Here is a 19,355-nt window from a genome sequence, read left to right as displayed (position 1 = left end):
TTCTTCCCCACTTTCTCCCCGGAGGGACAGGTACCCGCTCACAGTTCCTTCAGCCGGTGCGGCCTGATGGAATGCTATGTGGTCCCATAAGTCCTCGGCACCGATGGTCTGCCGGACTCGGTTGCTCCATGGGCAACTCCTTATAATCTCCGACTCCAATACGCCTCCCATTGATCCTGTTCGTGACGCCATGTCGGGGAAAACCGAAGGATCGGGCCCCAAGGTCACGGTGGGCCGGGGTGGCAATCAGATACGGACAGGTGGGATTAGCGGCGTAGAGTCTGGAGATAGGGACTCGGAGCGGATTGAGAAAGACAGGTGAATTTATTTGACTTACGCTTCAGGCGTAGGCAGAAAGGTCTTCAGTTACAGTTGGAACACAAACAAACAATTAACAACAAAGGGGTCTGTTGGCCCACGAGGTTCAGTCCGAAGACCTAGTCCCAGGGCTGGTCAACAGCTCATAAATGGGGATCACAAACAACGAAACAAACAATAAAACGAACTGTAACACGGTGATGTTGAACCGCGTGACGCCAGTCCACAGCAATGGACAAATCGGGTGGTCGTATGAGAAAAGCCGAGGTCAGTAGCCAGAAGATGCAGCAGCGGAAACGTCAGTTGGAGGGATGAGCAGAGTCGTAGGTGGTGAAGAAAGCCGAGGTCGATGATCCGGAACCGGGTTAAACAAAGTCCATAGGGTGATCCGAAATCGTAAGCCGTTAATCAGTTCGAAAGGTAAGTCAGGAAGCCAGATGAATGTAGTCAAATCCGTAGTACAATAAGCAATAAGCCACCGAAGGAGGAGATCAATAGGCCCTGAAGCCTGACAGAGAACAGTCCCTGCAGCAGCAGCCTCTGTCTCTGGTCCCTGCGATCTCCCCCCGAGGGAGGGGCTCACAGAACTTTTATATCAATTTAGTAGCCAATCAACGTGCTCTCCGCAGAGAAATTTCTAGTCCGATTACCTCATGTCAGGTTCTGACTGAGCATGCTCTCAGTCAGGAGCTGACACAATCTGAGCATGCGTCTGTGGGGAAAGTAGGTCAGCAATGATTGACAGCTCCGCAGGTCACCCAGGGGGCAAGGACTGGGTGAGCCTTGGAAATTTCCACTCACAGCTTCAAACTGCACATGTCAGTTTAACCTCTTCTGTACTGGCAGCACATACTCAAAAATTTCCATGACAATATACAGTATTTGAGATTTCACTAAGTTTCTCCATTATATTTGCTAAGCCTTTATTAAGCACATTAGCTTAGTAGTATAATGGACTGTAACCTCATGGCAGGAACAACTGTTCCAGCAGGCTGCTGGGGAAAGAGGAAGGAAGTAGAAGGGGAGCCAGGATTGCACAGAAAGAAATGGGTCAGTGGAGAGAGAGGGAGAGAGAGAGAAAGGGAGAAAAGCAGTAGTCAGTGAGATGCACGCTGAGACCCAGGAGCTGCAGCAGGGCTTGGACAGGCTCAGAGGGGGAGCTCAGGTACATATTAATTGAGTGTTCTTTAAGACTGATGACTGGTTTGCGAGCTCCTCTGGAGTTAAGGAGGGGCTTAAGGTTTCTTCAGTGTATTGCATCACATTGTTAATACAAGTTTCCCTTGCTTTACGCAGGTTATGTATGTGCAAATTTGCCTTTATGCGATGACCCTTTTTATACCAAAAATTCATTATATGTGAGGTAAATTCATGGTGTGGTGGAAGCCCACAGTCAGCTGCTTTGTGTGGTGCATTGTGGGAGTGACACGCAGCAAAATATAGTCTCCTGTGCTCCTCACGCGTTGTCTGCGACAAATGTTTCTGTAGTTGCCATCCCCATTATAGCTTCAAAGTGTTCCACTGGCTTATCTCCTACCCCTTTCCCTGGTCCATCAATGAAGCCTTCACCACCCTCTTTTCACACCACTAAACATTCACCACCCTGTGTTTGTGTGTACTGTCTGCTGTTGGTGAGTACCAAAATTGTCCTTTTGAAGTGGTAGAAATGAGTCTGGGGGTCAGTACAGTTCAGGTCTTGGAACATATCCCTATTAGTTACATTGTAAAATGGGTTCCTATTATGCAAATTTGAGTTATGCGCTGTTTTCCAAGAACACATGTTCAGCATAAAGCAAGGGAAACCTGTATTCCTTATTTCTTATCTTGCTATTTGTCCCCGAAGGGTTTTATCATTGAGTCATTGTTACTGTCTGTTATGTATATTCTAACTGTATGTACCTTAATGTTTGTTTACCCATATTTTTCCCAGTCTCCTACATCATTGGCCTGTGACCCTATCCCTCCAGAATCCCCTATATAAATTTGAGAACCCTCCTTTTGTCTCCTGTGCAGTTTCCAGAGTTCAATACAGTAGTAAAATGAATTGATTTTGATCATTAAGAGGACTCTGGGTAAAATACTACTATCAAATTTAGGTATTTTTTTAATTGTGTTTGCTTTCATTATCATTCTTTACAGCACACTAAAATATAACACAATGTGTAAGGGCTACAACACACAGCATTCCAGGGTTTCACAGCACTGATGCAGGTTTGAAAGCAAAGTCAAGTTACTGCAGAGAAGTCAACTAATAAGACTTGATCATGTGGGAGTCCAAGAATCTGTTGACAATGCTTAAGGCAATACACTCATGCTGATCTAATTGAAATGCTACTGAACTCAGGATCTGAAGGTACTTGCCAACTTGGAGAATCAAGCCTGATTGACAATGCTTGCAAGTGTAGTACGGTAAATGAATTTTGTATCTACCTCCATATTTGTTATATCAATGAGATGAGAAACATTTTCCCCCTAGAAAACTACAGTATTTTATGGTAAAAAATCTAAAGAAAGAGCCTTTTTCCATGACTGTATGTCATGCCTTAAGAGAATAAAATAAAAAGGTCAGCTGCTTAAATCTAACAGGCATTATGGAGGAGCATATATTGGCAAGGTTGCTTGAGTGTGAACTTGCATCTATTTCTCACATCACAGATGATGACACTCAAATTTAGGATGCAACCCAGTGGTGTCCTCCCAAATTCCTTTTCATTGTTCAAAGACATGATAACTGGGAGCTGCAGTTCTGGGTTGTATGGGAGGCCAAACTATTCAGAAAAGTTTCGCCTTCTGATACATACCCTTTCCTACCCCCTATCAACCACTAAACCTGTAGCAGAGTGCTGTGGAGCTGGCCAGAAAGGGATTTGAAGTGTATATCATAGCATGTCATATATCTGACTTACATGCAGAATTGGTGTTCAGGTCCAAGATTAAGTCTATCATACCCTGATCTAGCCTGTTGTTCTTGTTTAGATTCTACAACAAATATCTTTTCACTTTTGTTCTTTTAAAATAAACCATTACCATTACAAAAATAACCATTTATAGTCTTGTAATGATTCAGAATTATAAAAATATTTGAGTCATGATTTCTCAATAATAGCAGTAAAATCAGAACCCCCAAACCCTAAGAATCTGGTTCTGATTAAGTGAAACTTTCTTTTTATTCATACACTGCATTTGAACTGCTCAAAATGTGCAATGAATTCATAGTTCCAGTAACTAGTCTATTTTTGTGCCAATAGAAATATTACATAGGACTATACCTTTACATATGCATGGATGCTATTTTCAATATAGTGTTATATTTGGAGTATAATTATTCTAATAGAAGAATTATTTCACTTTCATTCAAATTAATAATGCTAAAATATCATAACAAACTTTCCACTAGATTTCAGGGAAAGAAAAAATCTTCAGCCAAAAGGAAAGTTGTGTATTACTTCAATCCCTATTTCAAGGAATTGTGTAAGTTCTCCATTTTTCCTATTGCTTTGCCGTAGAGAGGATTGGCAAAGGAAGGCACATGTTGGTCTTTGTTGGAAGAATTCTAGAAGAAAAGCATAAAAACATTATTTTAAAAACAAGTAGTACAATAAATAAGTGCAAGAATGAGAGTGGAATTTCTGATTTTAAATAACATACAACAAAACCTGTCCAAGACACCATTCAGATGTCCAAACTAAACTACATATTGGTAATCTCTAAACATCTTGGATTAGATTTCAAGTTTAGGTAAACTGGCATGGCTTCTCTGGAATCATGAATTACTACATGGCTTTGGTCAAGTGAGGATGTGAAAAGCACACTGGCCAAGCTTGCGGATGATACTAAGTTATGGGGAAAAGTGGTCACACTAGGGGATAAAACGCAGATCCAAGCAGACCTAGACAAGCTGGAAAGGTGGGTGGAGCAGAATCAGATGCAGGTCAATAAGGAGAAAAGCAGAGTGTTTTATCTGAAGAGAAGTAACCAGAGACATGAATATAGGTTAGGAGATGTCCTGGCCAGCACGATGGCTGAAAGGGACCTCAGGGTTATGGTTGATCACAGGATGAACATGAGCCCCCAGTGTGACGCTGCAGTCAACAGAGCTTATAACATACTGGGATGCATTAGTTGATGTGCTGTAAGCAGGGCTAAGGAAGTGATACTTCTTCTCTAATCGGTATTAGTGAGACCCCAGCTGGAGTACTGTGTCCAGTTCTGGGCACTGCACTTCAAAGAAGATGTGGAGAATCTTGAAATGGTCCAGAGAAGGGCCACAAGAAGGATTAAGGCCCTGGAGGACAAACCTTATGAGGTAAAACTAAGGATTCTGGGTCTGTTCAGCCTGGGGAAGAGAAGACTGAGGGGGGACTTAATGGCCATCTATAAGTATGTAATGGGTGAATATTGGGAGCTGGGAAAAAACCTATTCACTAGTGCACCCCAGGGGAGGGCAAGGAACACTGGCCATAAGCTGTTAGAGGGTGGTTTCAGGTTCTATGTCAGGAAAAACTTCATTGCGGTAAGGGTGACCAGAGCCTGGAATAGACTTCTCAAGGAGGTGGTGAAGTCTCCAACCCTAGAAGTCTTCAAGAGAAGACTAGACAGACATCTTACTGTTATCATTTGATCTCAGCAGTATTCCTCCCCAGAGTAGGGGGGTTGGACTTGATGATCTTTTGAGGTCCCTTCTATCCCTTAATTTTTATGATTCTGTGATAAGTTATATATCCTCTCTATGTCTGTTCCAAGCCTTGTCTGATGTTTTCTCCGTAGACTGTGAACAGTACTATGTGCTGGTATGGTACCTATTATAAAGGGACACTTTTACACATGCTCTTTGCACATGCTGCCTGCACTTTAATTAAAGCACTGTAGTGTCTCATGCATCAGCATCCCTGCACTTCAAAATGGCAGCAGGGGAGCTTGAACTAAAGTTTGTTTGATGAGCTTTAGTTCAAGTGCCCTTGACACCATTTTGAAGCATAGGGACACTGATGCACGAGACTCAGAGACTGGCTGCAGTGCAGTAATTACCATGCTCAATTAACTGAAAATAAACCACAGATTAATCAAGTAATTACAGCATACTGGAGCAGCCTCCATGCTCTTGTACAGGCACCGAAGAGGTCCAAATTTGGCTTGAACCTTTATGGGCTATTGTAATACAAATAAATAATACAAATAATAATTTAGCCCACTGAATATACTTCACTTATAATGGTGTCATTTACCATTTGTAATATCTATTTAATTAAGTAAGTATATATTGTTCATTCATTGATCAGTGTTGAAGGCAGACTGTGCTACATATGCTCATGTATGGAATAAAAAGACAAAGTTAAGTGTGCAGGCAAGGCCTTTTGTTATTCCAAACATTTTCTGGAGCTCCTGCCTTACTGATAAGGGTTAAACTACTGAAAGGTATTGTGCGATGCTACGTTACATTAAGTAACGTAGCTGAAACTGCTGTTATGAAGTTCATGACTGTTATAGTTCTGCCCAGGTCACTCAGGTTTGCTCTACTACTAGAACTGTGGATTTCTACCTCTGAAATTAAGTGAATTTCCACCAGCCCTTCCCTTACTGATATGCATGCAAAATGTATTTTTATGGGAAAAATATTGATACCTACCTCTTGTAGTGTCTGCCATGGAGAAACACTGATTTGAACAGAGGGTGAGGTAACATATGCTGTAGTCTATGAAAAAGAGACAGATTAACTTCATTTGACTGACAATGATATTTAAAACGTATTTAACAAAAAGTCTGTTCTTAAATGATGCTACACAGGTCCAAAATGAAAAACAGAAGCAAATAGTACAAATGTGCTATATGGGCGAAAATGTGGCCACAGAGAATCTGCAAAGAGGGGGTTGTCATAAACCTCAATTAAGCTGAGTTTATCATGTGCTTTACCTGGTTGCCTTCATCTGAAACCTACTGACAGTGGTACAGTGCGGCAATATCTTCTGAAGGGTGATATGAGTCACCCACATTTAATGTTCTTTAAGCTCTGGGAAAAGACTGTATCTTGTTTTCCCTCTTACAGAAAGAATTATTGAAAGTACATATTCTTGAAGAAAACAAGGGAAAATCTGGTGCGGCACTGGACTTCAATCACAGTGCCTGGGGCTGCCCTGTCCACTAGGAAAATATCTCTTCTGACATTGCACTTCTGTTTTTCAACTTGCTATTAAATGAAGCCTGTCAAGAATGTATTTCAACTAAAATATAGGTGTCCAGATAAAATGGACATGATTGTAATGGGAACATTTCCAACACAGAGCTGTTATAAACCTAAACCTACAAGTAAATGAATCTGATCTAATGTCTCTATAATCAGATGAGAGGAACCTTTTATAGAAGTAAATGGCATGTCATGGTTAATCCTGTTTAATACTCCGGTGGAATCTTATATTACTTGCTGAAGAAAAGATGAGAAAAATTTTATTTGTCATTGCAAGCCTAGTCTAATTCTTATAGTGCTGATAAGAGTAGTCCCAAAACGAAGCAGAGAAGATGCTTTAAATTTTAATTTGCTCCTTTTCCTTCCAAGGTACCTGGTAAATGTTCTTTATCTGAGTTATTCTGAACAGTAAATAACCCTTGATTCAAAAAACCATGCATTGCGAATATACTGTAAACCAATGGGGTGGTTTTTGTCTAATTTAGAAAGGAATTTGGTTCATTTTGTAATTTGATCCTTTAATCTCTTCTTCCTAAATCTTTAAATTTATGAATCTGTTATAGATTTAATTTTATTCACAAAGTTTTATTAGTCTAATAAATTCTCCTTGTAATGTTCAGCAAATGGGATTAAGGGAAAGAGTATGAATCTGTGTATAATCTGCATAATTCTTTGTTTAATAGCAATATGCTTTTTACAGTATTTGGAATGTCATGATGAAAACTGCAGTATTATATTTAAAACATCAGAGAGAACAGCAAAACATTTAAGTAAATTTAGTAGAATTGTATATGTGTAATTGAGGGCTGAATGCAGACCTTCGAATCCACAGAATGCTTTTAATTATTTTCAGAAGCATAAGGAGATAGGGAATAACAGTGGATGGGAATCTGCTCTGAATATCTGATTAAATTTCTTGTAACTAAAATTGGCTTTATTCAGGTTCATCATTTCTGAGACTGTGACCTTGGTGAAAATTACCTGTAGCCATAAAGACGTTATTTACGGTATATGCCTTCAAACTGGAGTCTAATATATCTTGAAAATACACCTGAACAGACATCTTACTCTAATTGATGGTAGAAATGCAGTACTACTTTAAACCATATTTTCTTTATTTAAACATGTTTGCTGGGGATTTCATTCTTCATTTTAATGGGCAACATATTTGAACAACACCATTTAAATATGTTTGGACACATTTTATTTCTGTAAATGTATTACTAGCAATGTATACCTACCTCTTGTTTCCTCGATGAGCTAAAATCCTCATACAATGGGTTGGCAAATGAAGTTGTAGGGATTTCCTCTTGTTTCCTTAAAAACACACACAATCTCACATACAGCCTCAAACAGTAATTTTTTTTTTCAGGTTGAGAGAGGTTAGTAGGCAAAAAGAGCTAAGTGGCTAAATTCAGTCCTGATTTCTCTGTTGAAGTAAATGGTGTTAAACTAGTAGTGAATTTGGCCTTGAGGGTTATGCTCAGCCTTCTAGCAGGGTTTAAAAAAATAACAGCAAATACAAAATTATTTAGCTTATATTAGAAAGTAATCCATTGTTACATATAAAGGATTACCCAGTGCTATATACAAAGCATTGTAGGGTGCTATAAGTAAAACTGGGCTAAACACACAATTATTTGTCTCAGAAAGCTTACATATGAGCTTTACAGTTATCTTATTGCAATAGAGTTCAATAAGGAATAGAATGGTACATGGTCTCAGACCTGAGTGCTTCGATTGAAAGTGGACTTCAATTGAAATTGAGGGGAAGAGACTGCTGTGTATTAGTTAAGCTGTTCCAAGAATAAGATGTGGTTTTCAAGTGGTACAAAGTCAGAAACAGCTGAAAGGGATGAAGGGAATGATCATGGAAGAGCATAAAAGAAACCAAGGCAGGGGAGATCAGGATGAGGCTTAATGCTGCTCAGGGAAGGGAGAAGCATGGGAAAGATAAAGTTGGGGTAATGCTTTCATCAATTTTGAAAGAACCTGATCTGGCAAGGTGCCCTTGCCCACACTGACTGGAAGCTGGCATTTTATATTATGCTAACAGCCGGAGGCACCTTCAGCTCTTTCTCCCATGGCCACTAATCAGACTCGTAATTATATAAGTATATTTTCAATATCCTAATAAAATTGCTTAGGATTTTTTGAAGCATGTTGAAAATATATGTGAATATGTTCACCCTACAGTAAAACTGGTAAAAAGGTTAAGTAAACATACCTAGTGCACACATCCTGTTAAAATTTATTGCAATGTTACACTGGCCACTGTGTGAGGGATGAAATCACTTTTCTACTAACACACTATAGTAGGCAACCATAGATCTTCTGGATCATGGTGTACACGTAAGAGATTTAGTCAACTGCCTGATGCATCTGCTTGTATGAAGTCCTGAGACCATCACATCAAGACCTTTGATGTGTATGCCTAGGCAAACATATGGAAAAGCAGAGTCTGCCCAAGACCTACTGCCCCCTGTTAGACCATTGAGACAGCATTCAAAGGCCAGACTGGAGCCAGATGTTCAGAGCCTTGATGGTTGTAGTTTCTGCCAGAGAACAACCGATAAGAACTGCTGCTGACTGGGTGCGTTTCTGTCAGGGTGAAGTTCCTTAGCTTTCCTCCAACCAAGGAGTACCCACGAGGCAGTAGGGCCTAGGGTTTTGAGGTGACAACTCTACGTCTGGGTCTAATGTTACTTGAACCTGAGGAAACATTAATTGTTTAATTATGAACACAATCTATTCTGATAAATATAAAACAGCTTATTGAGTTTTTAGGCCAATGTCATTAGAACAAATGATGAATTTACATCAATTCCCTATATTTTGTGAACTCCAGTCTGAACTAGTTCAGGAAACAATGCTGTCAGCATCATGACAAGAATGCATATACAGAGAGAATATGTGGATTAGATATCTTTGATGGATTTTGCCAATTTATCAGTTTGATTCATTTTAGTGGTTGTGGAGCTCAGTGTTCATCACCTCAGCTGAAAGGTCCTCACAAACACCCATTTTATATCCTTTTTTAAAAAAACTTTTGGAAGGATATCTGATTCTACTAACTTTGCAAAAGCAAGGATCATTGGGTTATAGAACTTCCAACCAGGACCCAAGGTCTAAAGATTGCCCACTGTGGTGACTGACCTGGCCCCGAAGACACAAAAATATTGTCTCTAAGGCAGAGAAAATGGGAAATGGCTATAAAAATTAAGATTATGCAGAAGATAGACAGTCTTCTCTCTCAGGCTACATGCTTCTCCCTTTCCTGTACAGACTGTTTAGAGGAGGAAAAACTGAAAGATGTAAGCAAGGCCAGCCAAAACACTCTGGGACCTAATGAGAGATTATCACGTGTATTATAAATTCGGAATAAAACTTAGTTGCAATTAACAAATAACAAACATGTTAGTTAAAAAATACCAAGAAATGAAAACGGAAAAAACTACAACCCCTTTTAAAAAGGGATGGGATTTAATTAATTAATTAGGGGTTAAGGCAGGGAAGGCAGGGAACATACCTTACCTGAAAGTAAACACCAACCTGTAATTGCATCAGTTGGTATATTTTTTCAGGTTAAAAAGTAGTGTTCCAAAGCTGCTATTCTGTAAAATTTAACCATCTCTTATGTCTTATGTCGGTGGATAAGTTTTATGTTATCTGCAAAAGTGTGGTTCCTTCAGACAAAATAGGCGACTTCACCTATATTGGGCAATTTCCCTTGGTCAGAACCAAAAAGCAGAATAGGTTAAGTACAGGCAGTCAAAACGCCTGAGGCTGAATCAAGTCAATCTTTGCAGGTTACTCTAAGCTGTGTAGATTGAATCAATAAGCAAGTAAACAGACGTTCACTTTTGATTCCAGAAATGCAGCCACATGCCTGCAGCAGCCTAGGCCAGAAGCCAGAGGATACTGGAGCATGCTTCCCTGCTTGGCTGGAGCAGACAGCTTGGGCCAAGGCTAGCCTGCCCACCCTGAAAGTAGGGAGGGGGAGGAGGAGTTGCAGGGGGATGTGAGCTCACTTGAATCTGGAGGGGATCTGGGATAGAAGTTCAATACACTGAGTTAACCTAAATCAGTTTAGTCTGATACTACATCCACCCAGGTATATCTTAACCTGGGTTCAGTTTTGAAAGAGGTTTATGTGCACTGAAGTTCTGTTGTGTTCCAGATTTGAACTGGTTTCCAATTACTTATATAGGTTTATGTATAATTTCTGTCCTTGGGCATAGGTCTCAGATGAATGAATGCCTGTGCCCTTCAACAGGTAAGTTAATACAGGTACCCTTGCTGGAGTATTAAATAGAAAGGAATTTGACTCTTCCTTAACTTCTGTCAAGATATTAAACTAATGCAAAGTAATTTCTTCTAGTGTTAAGTCAACCTCATCATTCAATTTGATTACCGGTGTTAATTTGGAGCTGTGATAATTTGAACTCATGGATTTATTAAGTCACTCTTAATTGTGACCTCATTAGTTACCACATTGTGCCATCTTTAATTAGTTTAGTGAAACTGATTCATATTATCTTAGTAATATACTAGCTTTAATGATTTTTTTTACCTGCTCATTCTTTTTATTAAAATCCATAAAAAAGAGTTCACAGAACTGGTTATTCTCTCAAATTGCACCATGGGTCTCAAATTTGAAGGTACCAGTAACCTGACAAAGAAATCTGAAAGAGATTTGGATTTTCTTTCAAATTTATATCCAAGTCCTGCACACCTTGGTGTACCACTGAATTGCTGGTGTTTACTGATAGATACCTTTAAAGAAAAAAAACAAATCATCTTGGAATTATCTAAAGGTGGATACAGATTTCCCAAATTAAAATCCAGTCACAGAGTTCCCTCCAGACCACTGTGGCCTCATCTGGTCTCTGAGAGAATCCCCCAAAGCCTGCCAAGTCTCGGCTTCTAAAGCAAGCAGGAAGCCCGGGCTCCTTTCCACTCTGAGACCCCAGTCTCTCTCTCTGAAGTGCCCTGGTTCTCTGTGTCTGTGACTTAAGTAACTAGCACCTAGTTCTGCTCCTGAGAGAGGCATTTCACCTCCTATTGGAGCACCCCAGGGAAACTACAGTTCCAAGCCATACAGAAGATGGTCTATTAATTAAAGGCATTTATCGGGGAAAGACCATCCAGACAGAGGTTCTGTCCCCTCCAATGGGGTTAAGCAGCCTGAACAGCAGTGAGCAACCCCAAAGACACTTAGCTGTTCTCTTTCCAATCTCCCTAAAGCTGCTCTATTTCTCTCAGCCCCAGACTCTTCTAGCTATGAGTTGCCAAGGCTTTTTTTTTTCCCAGCCAGATCTCCCCTTGAAATGTTTATCACCTTTGGGTACCTTTTGGGTGTTGGGCATCTCAACCTTTGTTGATATATCAACGAAGACATACAAGACTATGTTGATGCTAAAGGTCTATCTTTTCTTTTCCTGCACAAAGCCAGATGTAGAACTTAACCTTTCATCCTCTGTGCACAGGTTAATGAAGTAAACCGAGTCATGCAGTATTATAACTACTCTACTATCCTACTCCTAATACGGGTGCTGCTGAGGGAAGTGCAGAACTGCCTTATCGTATAAGGGGTAAACTTTCTTCCTGATACCAACTAGTCATCAGTGTACCCCCTAATTTTAAACCACTTGAACAGACAGCTTGACTAACTATAGAGCATTGACTGGAATTAATCTCATAATTGTGATGCTTGCTATACTTGACACTACTGAGACATTACTCTCATTGGAAATGATAGTTCATGGGTGCAATATGCCCATCACAAGGTCTCATTATGGGAATAAAGGTATGTATCTGATGTTACCACTCTACCAGCAGGAATAAGCCGATCTTTAAATATACAAAAATCACAGCCCAGAATAATTAGACTACAGGTCAAACTACAAAAATCATTTGTGTTGAATTCTAATAAATCTCAAACTAATGTAAAATGGAAAAAGCAGGGATCAATTACAGTTACAAAATGCCTAGTACTTGAATTTTTAGAGAAAACATGACATAACCAGAAATCTCACAAAAAGGAAAGGAAATGATTAATCATCTTGGGTCACAACCCAAATCCCTGAATGTTAAATTCACTCACGTGATGCAGCAACAAAAACCGGAGCATCTTCTCTACACATTTCACCCACTGCCACAAGCATCATGTGCATGCCAGAGAGAGGAGCAAGTCGTATTGATCACAAGAATCTTGTCAGTGTTTAAAGAGCAATGTAATGTAACATTGAGTAACAGAAAGCTTCTAAATGGACAAATCAATGCATCTGGACCTAATTGGTTTAGATGTGACAACTCAGAATTCTGTATCTCAACTATGAGCACAAAAAAATCAAACGTTGTCTATCTTAGCTGACATGCAACACAGAGTTGCTTGCTTCTATTGCAAGAAGAATCTTTTTCATCAATTAAACTTCATATTCGGACCCCCAAAAATGTGGCTAAAGGGTACAAGGAACAAGTCTAATTAGGCTAAATTAATAATTAAACACATTCCTTAAAGATATATTTTTAATAATTCTACTTCAAACGTTTTGTATGATTCAAGATCTCTGTTCCTAAAATATTCACAATGCCTTTTATATATGTTGTAGGTTTGAAAAATCCAGCGTATTCATTCCATTCCATAGAGGACGTGTGGGGCAGGTTGTGATCTGGGAGTAGGTAACTTGTTGCTTTATTTGGATTTACTGTACCTCTGCATTATTTGACTGATTAAGCTGCTAACATACTGTCTGGGCTGCCTAGTTCTGTACTTCATTTCCTCTTCAGTCACTTTTTTGCCACATTATAGTTTTATAAGTACTTTACATCACTCATCCTGAACAAGCTCAATTCTACCTCAAAAGGTTTGAGCAATTACCTTGTTTTCTCTATCATCTGGCTTCCTCTCACTTTTTGTTTCCTTGTGTTCTTTCTCAGATATGTAATGGCCAGCAGAGTATATCATTTCTGAAACATTCTGAAGAAAAGCAAAAATAAACCAAAGTTCTTTAACTTTGGCAATAAATCTCCTCTCCAGAAAGATTTTGGAATACATCTAATAATTGTATGGCAACCAGAAAGGCACTAGAGAGAAGCAACTGGTTGCTAAAACAGCTTACAGCTGTTGACTCTCTTCTATTGTTGTAACCACAACAGTACACCTCTTCCCTTCTGTCATCCTTCCTCTTACATACAGTACTGAATTTGGCTAATGAGGATGAAAAAATTGCTTCTTAATGTTTACCTTTTTATCTTGGAGAGAAATTCAAGTTTGGGTAGACAGCTGCAATGAAATGGAAGCCATCATGATGCCTTGCTGCTTTGACACAATCAAAGAGGACAGCTGCTACTGAAAGAGCCATCAGTCTTTTTGCTCAGAGCCAGAGCACATTATCTTTAGATAAATGGTCAAGTGCCCTCTGATTTTTGGCATTTCTACATAGAAGTTGCATAGACTAACTGAAAGCCCAGAATTCACTGCCATAGGCTGAATGCCTTCACTGCAATGCTATACAGAGTCATGGGGTTGATTGCTTCGATCCATTAGTAAACAAATATGGACATATATTTATTTTCAATCATTCAGTCATAGACTATTTTTATACTTCTATCTGGGAATTACATTTTTGAACATGCAGAAGTGTGGTAAAAATAACAAGGGGAAAAGGGAACATTCTGTGATGGGTTTTCCAGTGCCTGGAAAAGGGATTATGGAGATTTTTTTCAGCATTGTCAATGTTCCCTCCAAAGGAGAAGAATGATACAATTAAATAAAGCATTTTTCATTATGCAAGTCATAGCTTTAAGCCAGCAGGTGTCACAAGCTTGCTCGTATTCGCTATAAGATGGTTTTCTGATGAAACAGACTTTCTCCATCATTTGCAGTTAGTCTCCAGATGCTAAGGTTGTGTCACTAACTAATTCATAGCATGCCCTATGCCATTGCTCTTGAGATTTTAATGGATTCAGAATATTTTTTAAAGTATTGTAAGACAGGGGGATTACAGAAGTGCTTAGGAAAGACCAGCTGCAAATGTCTGAATGGGTGTGGGGAGGTCTCACAGTAGTAAGGAAAAAGCAGATCATACATAATCCAATAGAAATATATGACTGGGAAACAAAATTGTGCCTTATTCATTCAAGCCAAAATCATATTGCATAAAGACTAGAATCAATCCATTTCTAAGGATAGAAGCTCTTCCTCTGCCTAACACTTTTGTGAAAAATCATATCATTACACAAAAAGTTAACACAAATCTTCATAGTGAAAACAAGCTGTGGTATCGTATCAAGTGTGGCCACTTAAATGATGTCAGTGCAGGCTGGAAAATTGGAGAAGTGGATGCCAGTCCAGTAATTTTCATACAAGTGCTAATGCACATGGCTGCAGGCAGCCTGGAGAGCACCTCCTGGAGGTAAGCTGGGTGGGGATTGAGGCCCTCATAGGGAGAGAGGGGATGAGTTGGACAGGGCTGGGGCTAGGGATGTTGCCCAGCCAGGAGGTGCATGGGGCTTGGGAACTGGGGCTGCAATGTGTGGCTGAAGGGCCCTGGCAGGGAGTTGGCACAGGACTATGGGTGGCTAGTTGAGAGGGTAGGGGTGGAGCTGGTTCCCTGCTGCTGCATGCAAACTCGTGGGGGAAGGAGGAACCCGTGCCCCCCAGACCTGTGTGTGGAGCAGGGGTGGGGGCAGGCTGCCTGCTGCAGGTTTGGGCTGCCACCCTCCTGCCTTCCCCTGGAGCCTTCACAGCCCAGTATCTGCGACCTAGCTTTGCAGGGAACAGCAGAGCCACACGGGGACCTCCTTGCCACTGTGAGCTCCATGCTGCCTTCACAATGGGTCCACTGTGCACAGAGGCAGTGTGGGGAGCAGTGTGGGGTTGTGTCATTCACTGCAGCCCTATGCATAGAGGACACATCACCAGGGCAGGGGGGGGCCCATGCCCCCCAGATGTGGGTGCAAGCTGCCCACTGTGGGCTTGGGCTCCCATCCTGCTGCCCTGGCGATGGGCCCTCCATGCACAGAGGCAGTGGGGGAAGTGGTGCCGGGTTGTGCCACTCCACATGCAAAGGACACATCGCCAGAGCAGTGCAGAACTCACAGTGGCAAGCAGCTTGCCCTCCACCACCGCCCCCATGTACAGATCCAGGGGGCACGGGTCCCCCCTGCCCCTGAGAGTGTGCTCAGCAGCAGGGAGCTGGCCCCACCCCTGCTGGAGCCCACAGCAGGCAGGGAGGAGGTATTGGGGTGGGGGGGAAGGAGAGAGCCAGGGTCCATGGTCTGCTCCACTGCAGCAGCTGTGGCCTCCTGCCAGGGCCAGGAGCCTGTGGACCTGAGAGGCACCAGCAGGGCTGTGGTGGCTGTGCGGCATCTTTTATTTTAATCACAGAGTTTGGGGTTTTTATCAGAGAATTTGCAATTTTTATCAGGGAAAACCGGGCTTCCTGCTTATAAGCCACTTCGAGTCCAGAGGTTTACACAGTTTTCCAATGATGTCTGGAGACAGAGTATAGGTCTGAGAGCTGTACTATAACTGGTGGGAGTGACCTGGGCACTAAACCTGGGTGGTGACTGGGAAGTGGTGGGGGCAAAGGAACAGAAACGGCTGCACAGCCAATGCTATCCCTCTTGTGCATCACTGCCACCCAGGGCGCTCAGGCAGCACATTACGCCTCTGGTTATGGAAAGATGAACGGATAAGGCAGAGTGTTGCTAAGGTAACTCCAAAAGTCCTATCATTGAACTGTAAGTCTAAGAATTATTTTTCAAACAATCTGAAAGAGTGAATTGCTAGCTAAAAAGATCTTCCTTCATAACATTATAAAAACTGCATTACTTTCTCATCTACTTTTGCATATTTGTAATGTTTCCATTTAGAAGACATTTTATATATTGGCATGAGGAAACAGATTAGTTTCTATTTCCACAGCACTAACAGCACATGAGACACTTTATAGGCAAGACACAGCTCAGAAAACTTCACAGTCTAAATCAGTAATGCATAAGCTATTAAATATAAACATGAGACAGGTTAGGCAGGGTGGCACCTTAGAGACTAATCCATTCAGAGAGGCATAAGTTTTCATAGGTGGCAGCTTGATTCATCAGATGCTATGAATTGATGAAGTAAGCTTTCATGGACAAAAACATATGCCTCTCTCAATGAGTTAATCTGAAATCAGGCAGAAGGGAGGGCAGGGTGGCTACTTCAGAGACTAATACATAAGGTTTGGGTCTATGGGAAGTGGTGGAAGAGATAGAAGCAAAGCAGGACGAGTGGGGAAAGGGAGCACGTAAGTCAGTGGTTTCACAATTTTTGTTTTATTCTTTATTTAATTATAGCTATATAAATAAATAAAGCTTTTAAGTTCTTCTATACTAATGTGTCCATTTGAAACGTGATTCTATTCCATTTGATTTCCCCATACAGGGAGAATGCTTCAGAAAGAAAAGTTCTTTAATGTTTTGCAACTCTTAAGAAAGCATCTAGAGCAAAATTCTGCTCCTTTAGGTATACACAATGCCTAGTGTCTTTAACAGGAGCCATGAGTTTGCATCTAAGAATTGAATTTGGCCTCAGAGGTTTTGAGAAACCGCAGACATCTCCTATGTTTTCCCATTTAACCATCAAGTGAAAAAAATGATGGTGTTGCTGAGCTCTGATGAATCCTGTAATTTAGGGATAACCACACTGTGTTGCACTTAAGGTATTCTAAGCAATTGAGATGTGTTTCACTGTTTCCAGTGTGGGGTCCACTAAGGTCAGTTGTCTTGCAAAACTGGGTTTTATGGGTTTTACAGCTGCGTAGTTCAGGCAAATAGACTGAGGGGAGATGCAAGTTAAAACCAAAGAAGCTGGGCAGCTGTCCATTTCTTTGTGCCACATTTGTATCTAATTTTGTACACAATAAAGTTTCACTTACGTTCTTGGCATTTTCCTTTTTGAAAGGAAACAGAAGACAATGACTGCAATTTTGATCAGCAAGAGAGTTAATCCGACACCCAACCCGGTCCAAATATCTGCAAGGTCAAACCAATCAAAGAGATAAATAAGCAAAAGTAAACTTGAAAAGAATTGCTTGAATACTATTTATTTCTTTCCATCAAACCCACCATTTTGAAGGAGAATGGAACCTGGCGTTTGGGGAGTTGTAACCTTTATGTGGCAACGATTTCCTCTCCATTCTTTTACACACCTGGGAATGAGATAAAACATAGTTTGTGAGAAAGGGAGACCTAGGAATGCTTTCAAGCTATGAAGCTAGAAAGGAATGAAGAAAACTCTGGAAATTGTAGCTAAGAATGCAAATGCTTCTGGGCACTTATTGCTGAACCTAAAAAGCTCTTACAAAATTCACAAACTTTAGGGTCAAACCTAAGGAACAAAAATGCTTATTGTAAATCTCCAAAAGAAACCAGAAGCATAAAAAGATTGAGCACAAGTAAAGCTGTATCAGCACAGTCTGTCATCATTCAACCTGGTTTTATACCAGTACCTGAAATATGGGACTCATCTTTTGATTTTTGGACACTTTGGCTCCAGTAAGAATAAAATACATTTCTGACTGGAGTGTCCAGGCCACCCAGTGGACAGGAAGGCATGTGATTTGGGAAAGGAGAGGAAGAAAGAGAGAGACAAAGACTGTCTTTGTTCTTTCTTTCCTTTTGAAATACAGCCCTTCACCAAATGTGTATTCAAAAACAAACCAACACAAATAAGCCACTAAAACCTTTAAATGACTCAAAATTTGCAGTTTGTTTTACTTTAAGTGCCTAAAAATTCAGGTTGGAATCAGTAGAGCACGCTCTCAAAAATTTCTCTTTGTAGATGAATTTACATATGAGAGAGAGAGAGAGAGAGAGAGAGAGAGAGAGAGTATGCCAGCTTAATACAGAGATTTAATTGACCTATGAATCCATAAATTCAAAAGCAAGTATGTAATCTCAATTTACAAGGTGTCTGTCATTCAGGTAGGTATCATGGCTGGCTTCCTTCTACACACTTTGGTCTCGGACTCTATTTGGCCTTCTGTTACCATTTTGCTTCAAGTAAAACACACGGAGGACCCCATGTACTCATTGGCGTTATAATTAGAACATATGCGAGCGGATGCATTGGAGCAGACTCAATTAATTAAATCAGTTAATTGAGTCTGCTCCAATGCATCCGCTCGCATATGTTCTAATTATAATGCCACATTCTAATTAGAATGCTGCAATATTGCTGCAGTGTCACATATATTAAGCCCCTATACGATTTAAATGGCTGTGAGGTGCTTTAACTAAACCTTGTTAAAATGAGGTTTAGATAAAGCATCCAGTGGCTATTTTTAAAAATGTGGGGGCCTAGAACCGCTCTAATTAAAATGCATTTTGTAGGGGACAGCATATATGCCTTTCTGAATCAGTTACTCTCTAGGGGTGCCTGTACATATGCTCAGAGGTGGGATGAGTGGCATTTTAATTAGAGTGGTTCTAGGCCCCCACATGTTTAAAAATAGCCACTGGATGCTTTATCTAAATCTCATTTTAACTATCTCTGAACCAGATAGTCTCTAAGGCTAGGGACAGACATTACACATAAACCAGTTTAAGTGATCAGAAACTGGTTTAAACCTGTAACAGAACAGATGTTCAGTGCACCAGTTTGAACATAGCTGAAACCAGCTTGAGAATAACCTGGTTGAATGTAGTATCAGATTTAACAGATTTGGGACAAACTGGTTTATGCAATGTCTGTCCCAGACCCCTCCCTGGTTTAAGTTAAACTGGACTCCCCCAGCATCCCAGCACGCTCCCTGTGCTGGGCAGGGCTCTCAGCTCCACAGCTGAGCTGGCCCCTCCCCTCTGC

The 19,355-nt window shown here is 40.7% G+C and overlaps 1 protein-coding gene across 1 annotated transcript in view; it reads right to left on the bottom strand.

Moving 5' to 3' along the window:
- Window positions 1-297: 297 nt before the first annotated feature.
- MALRD1 (MAM and LDL receptor class A domain containing 1) overlaps window positions 298-19,355 on the bottom strand; it is a 500,931-nt gene continuing 481,873 nt past the window's right edge. Inside the window, exons 35-39 of the mRNA XM_090049813.1 lie at window positions 17,618-17,700; window positions 17,428-17,524; window positions 7,741-7,816; window positions 5,945-6,010; window positions 298-3,871 (exon numbers count right to left, since the gene is read on the bottom strand). Of these exons, the coding sequence (XP_089905939.1) occupies window positions 3,773-3,871; window positions 5,945-6,010; window positions 7,741-7,816; window positions 17,428-17,524; window positions 17,618-17,700 (421 nt within the window). The 3' untranslated portion in view covers window positions 298-3,772. The remainder of the gene's footprint in view (window positions 3,872-5,944; window positions 6,011-7,740; window positions 7,817-17,427; window positions 17,525-17,617; window positions 17,701-19,355) is intronic.

The sequence above is a fragment of the Crocodylus siamensis genome, chromosome 5 (assembly GCF_052110815.1).
Source record: "Crocodylus siamensis isolate JL-2025a chromosome 5, ASM5211081v1, whole genome shotgun sequence".
Lineage (NCBI taxonomy): Eukaryota > Metazoa > Chordata > Crocodylia > Crocodylidae > Crocodylus > Crocodylus siamensis.
This window is presented reverse-complemented; position numbering and strand designations above follow the sequence as displayed.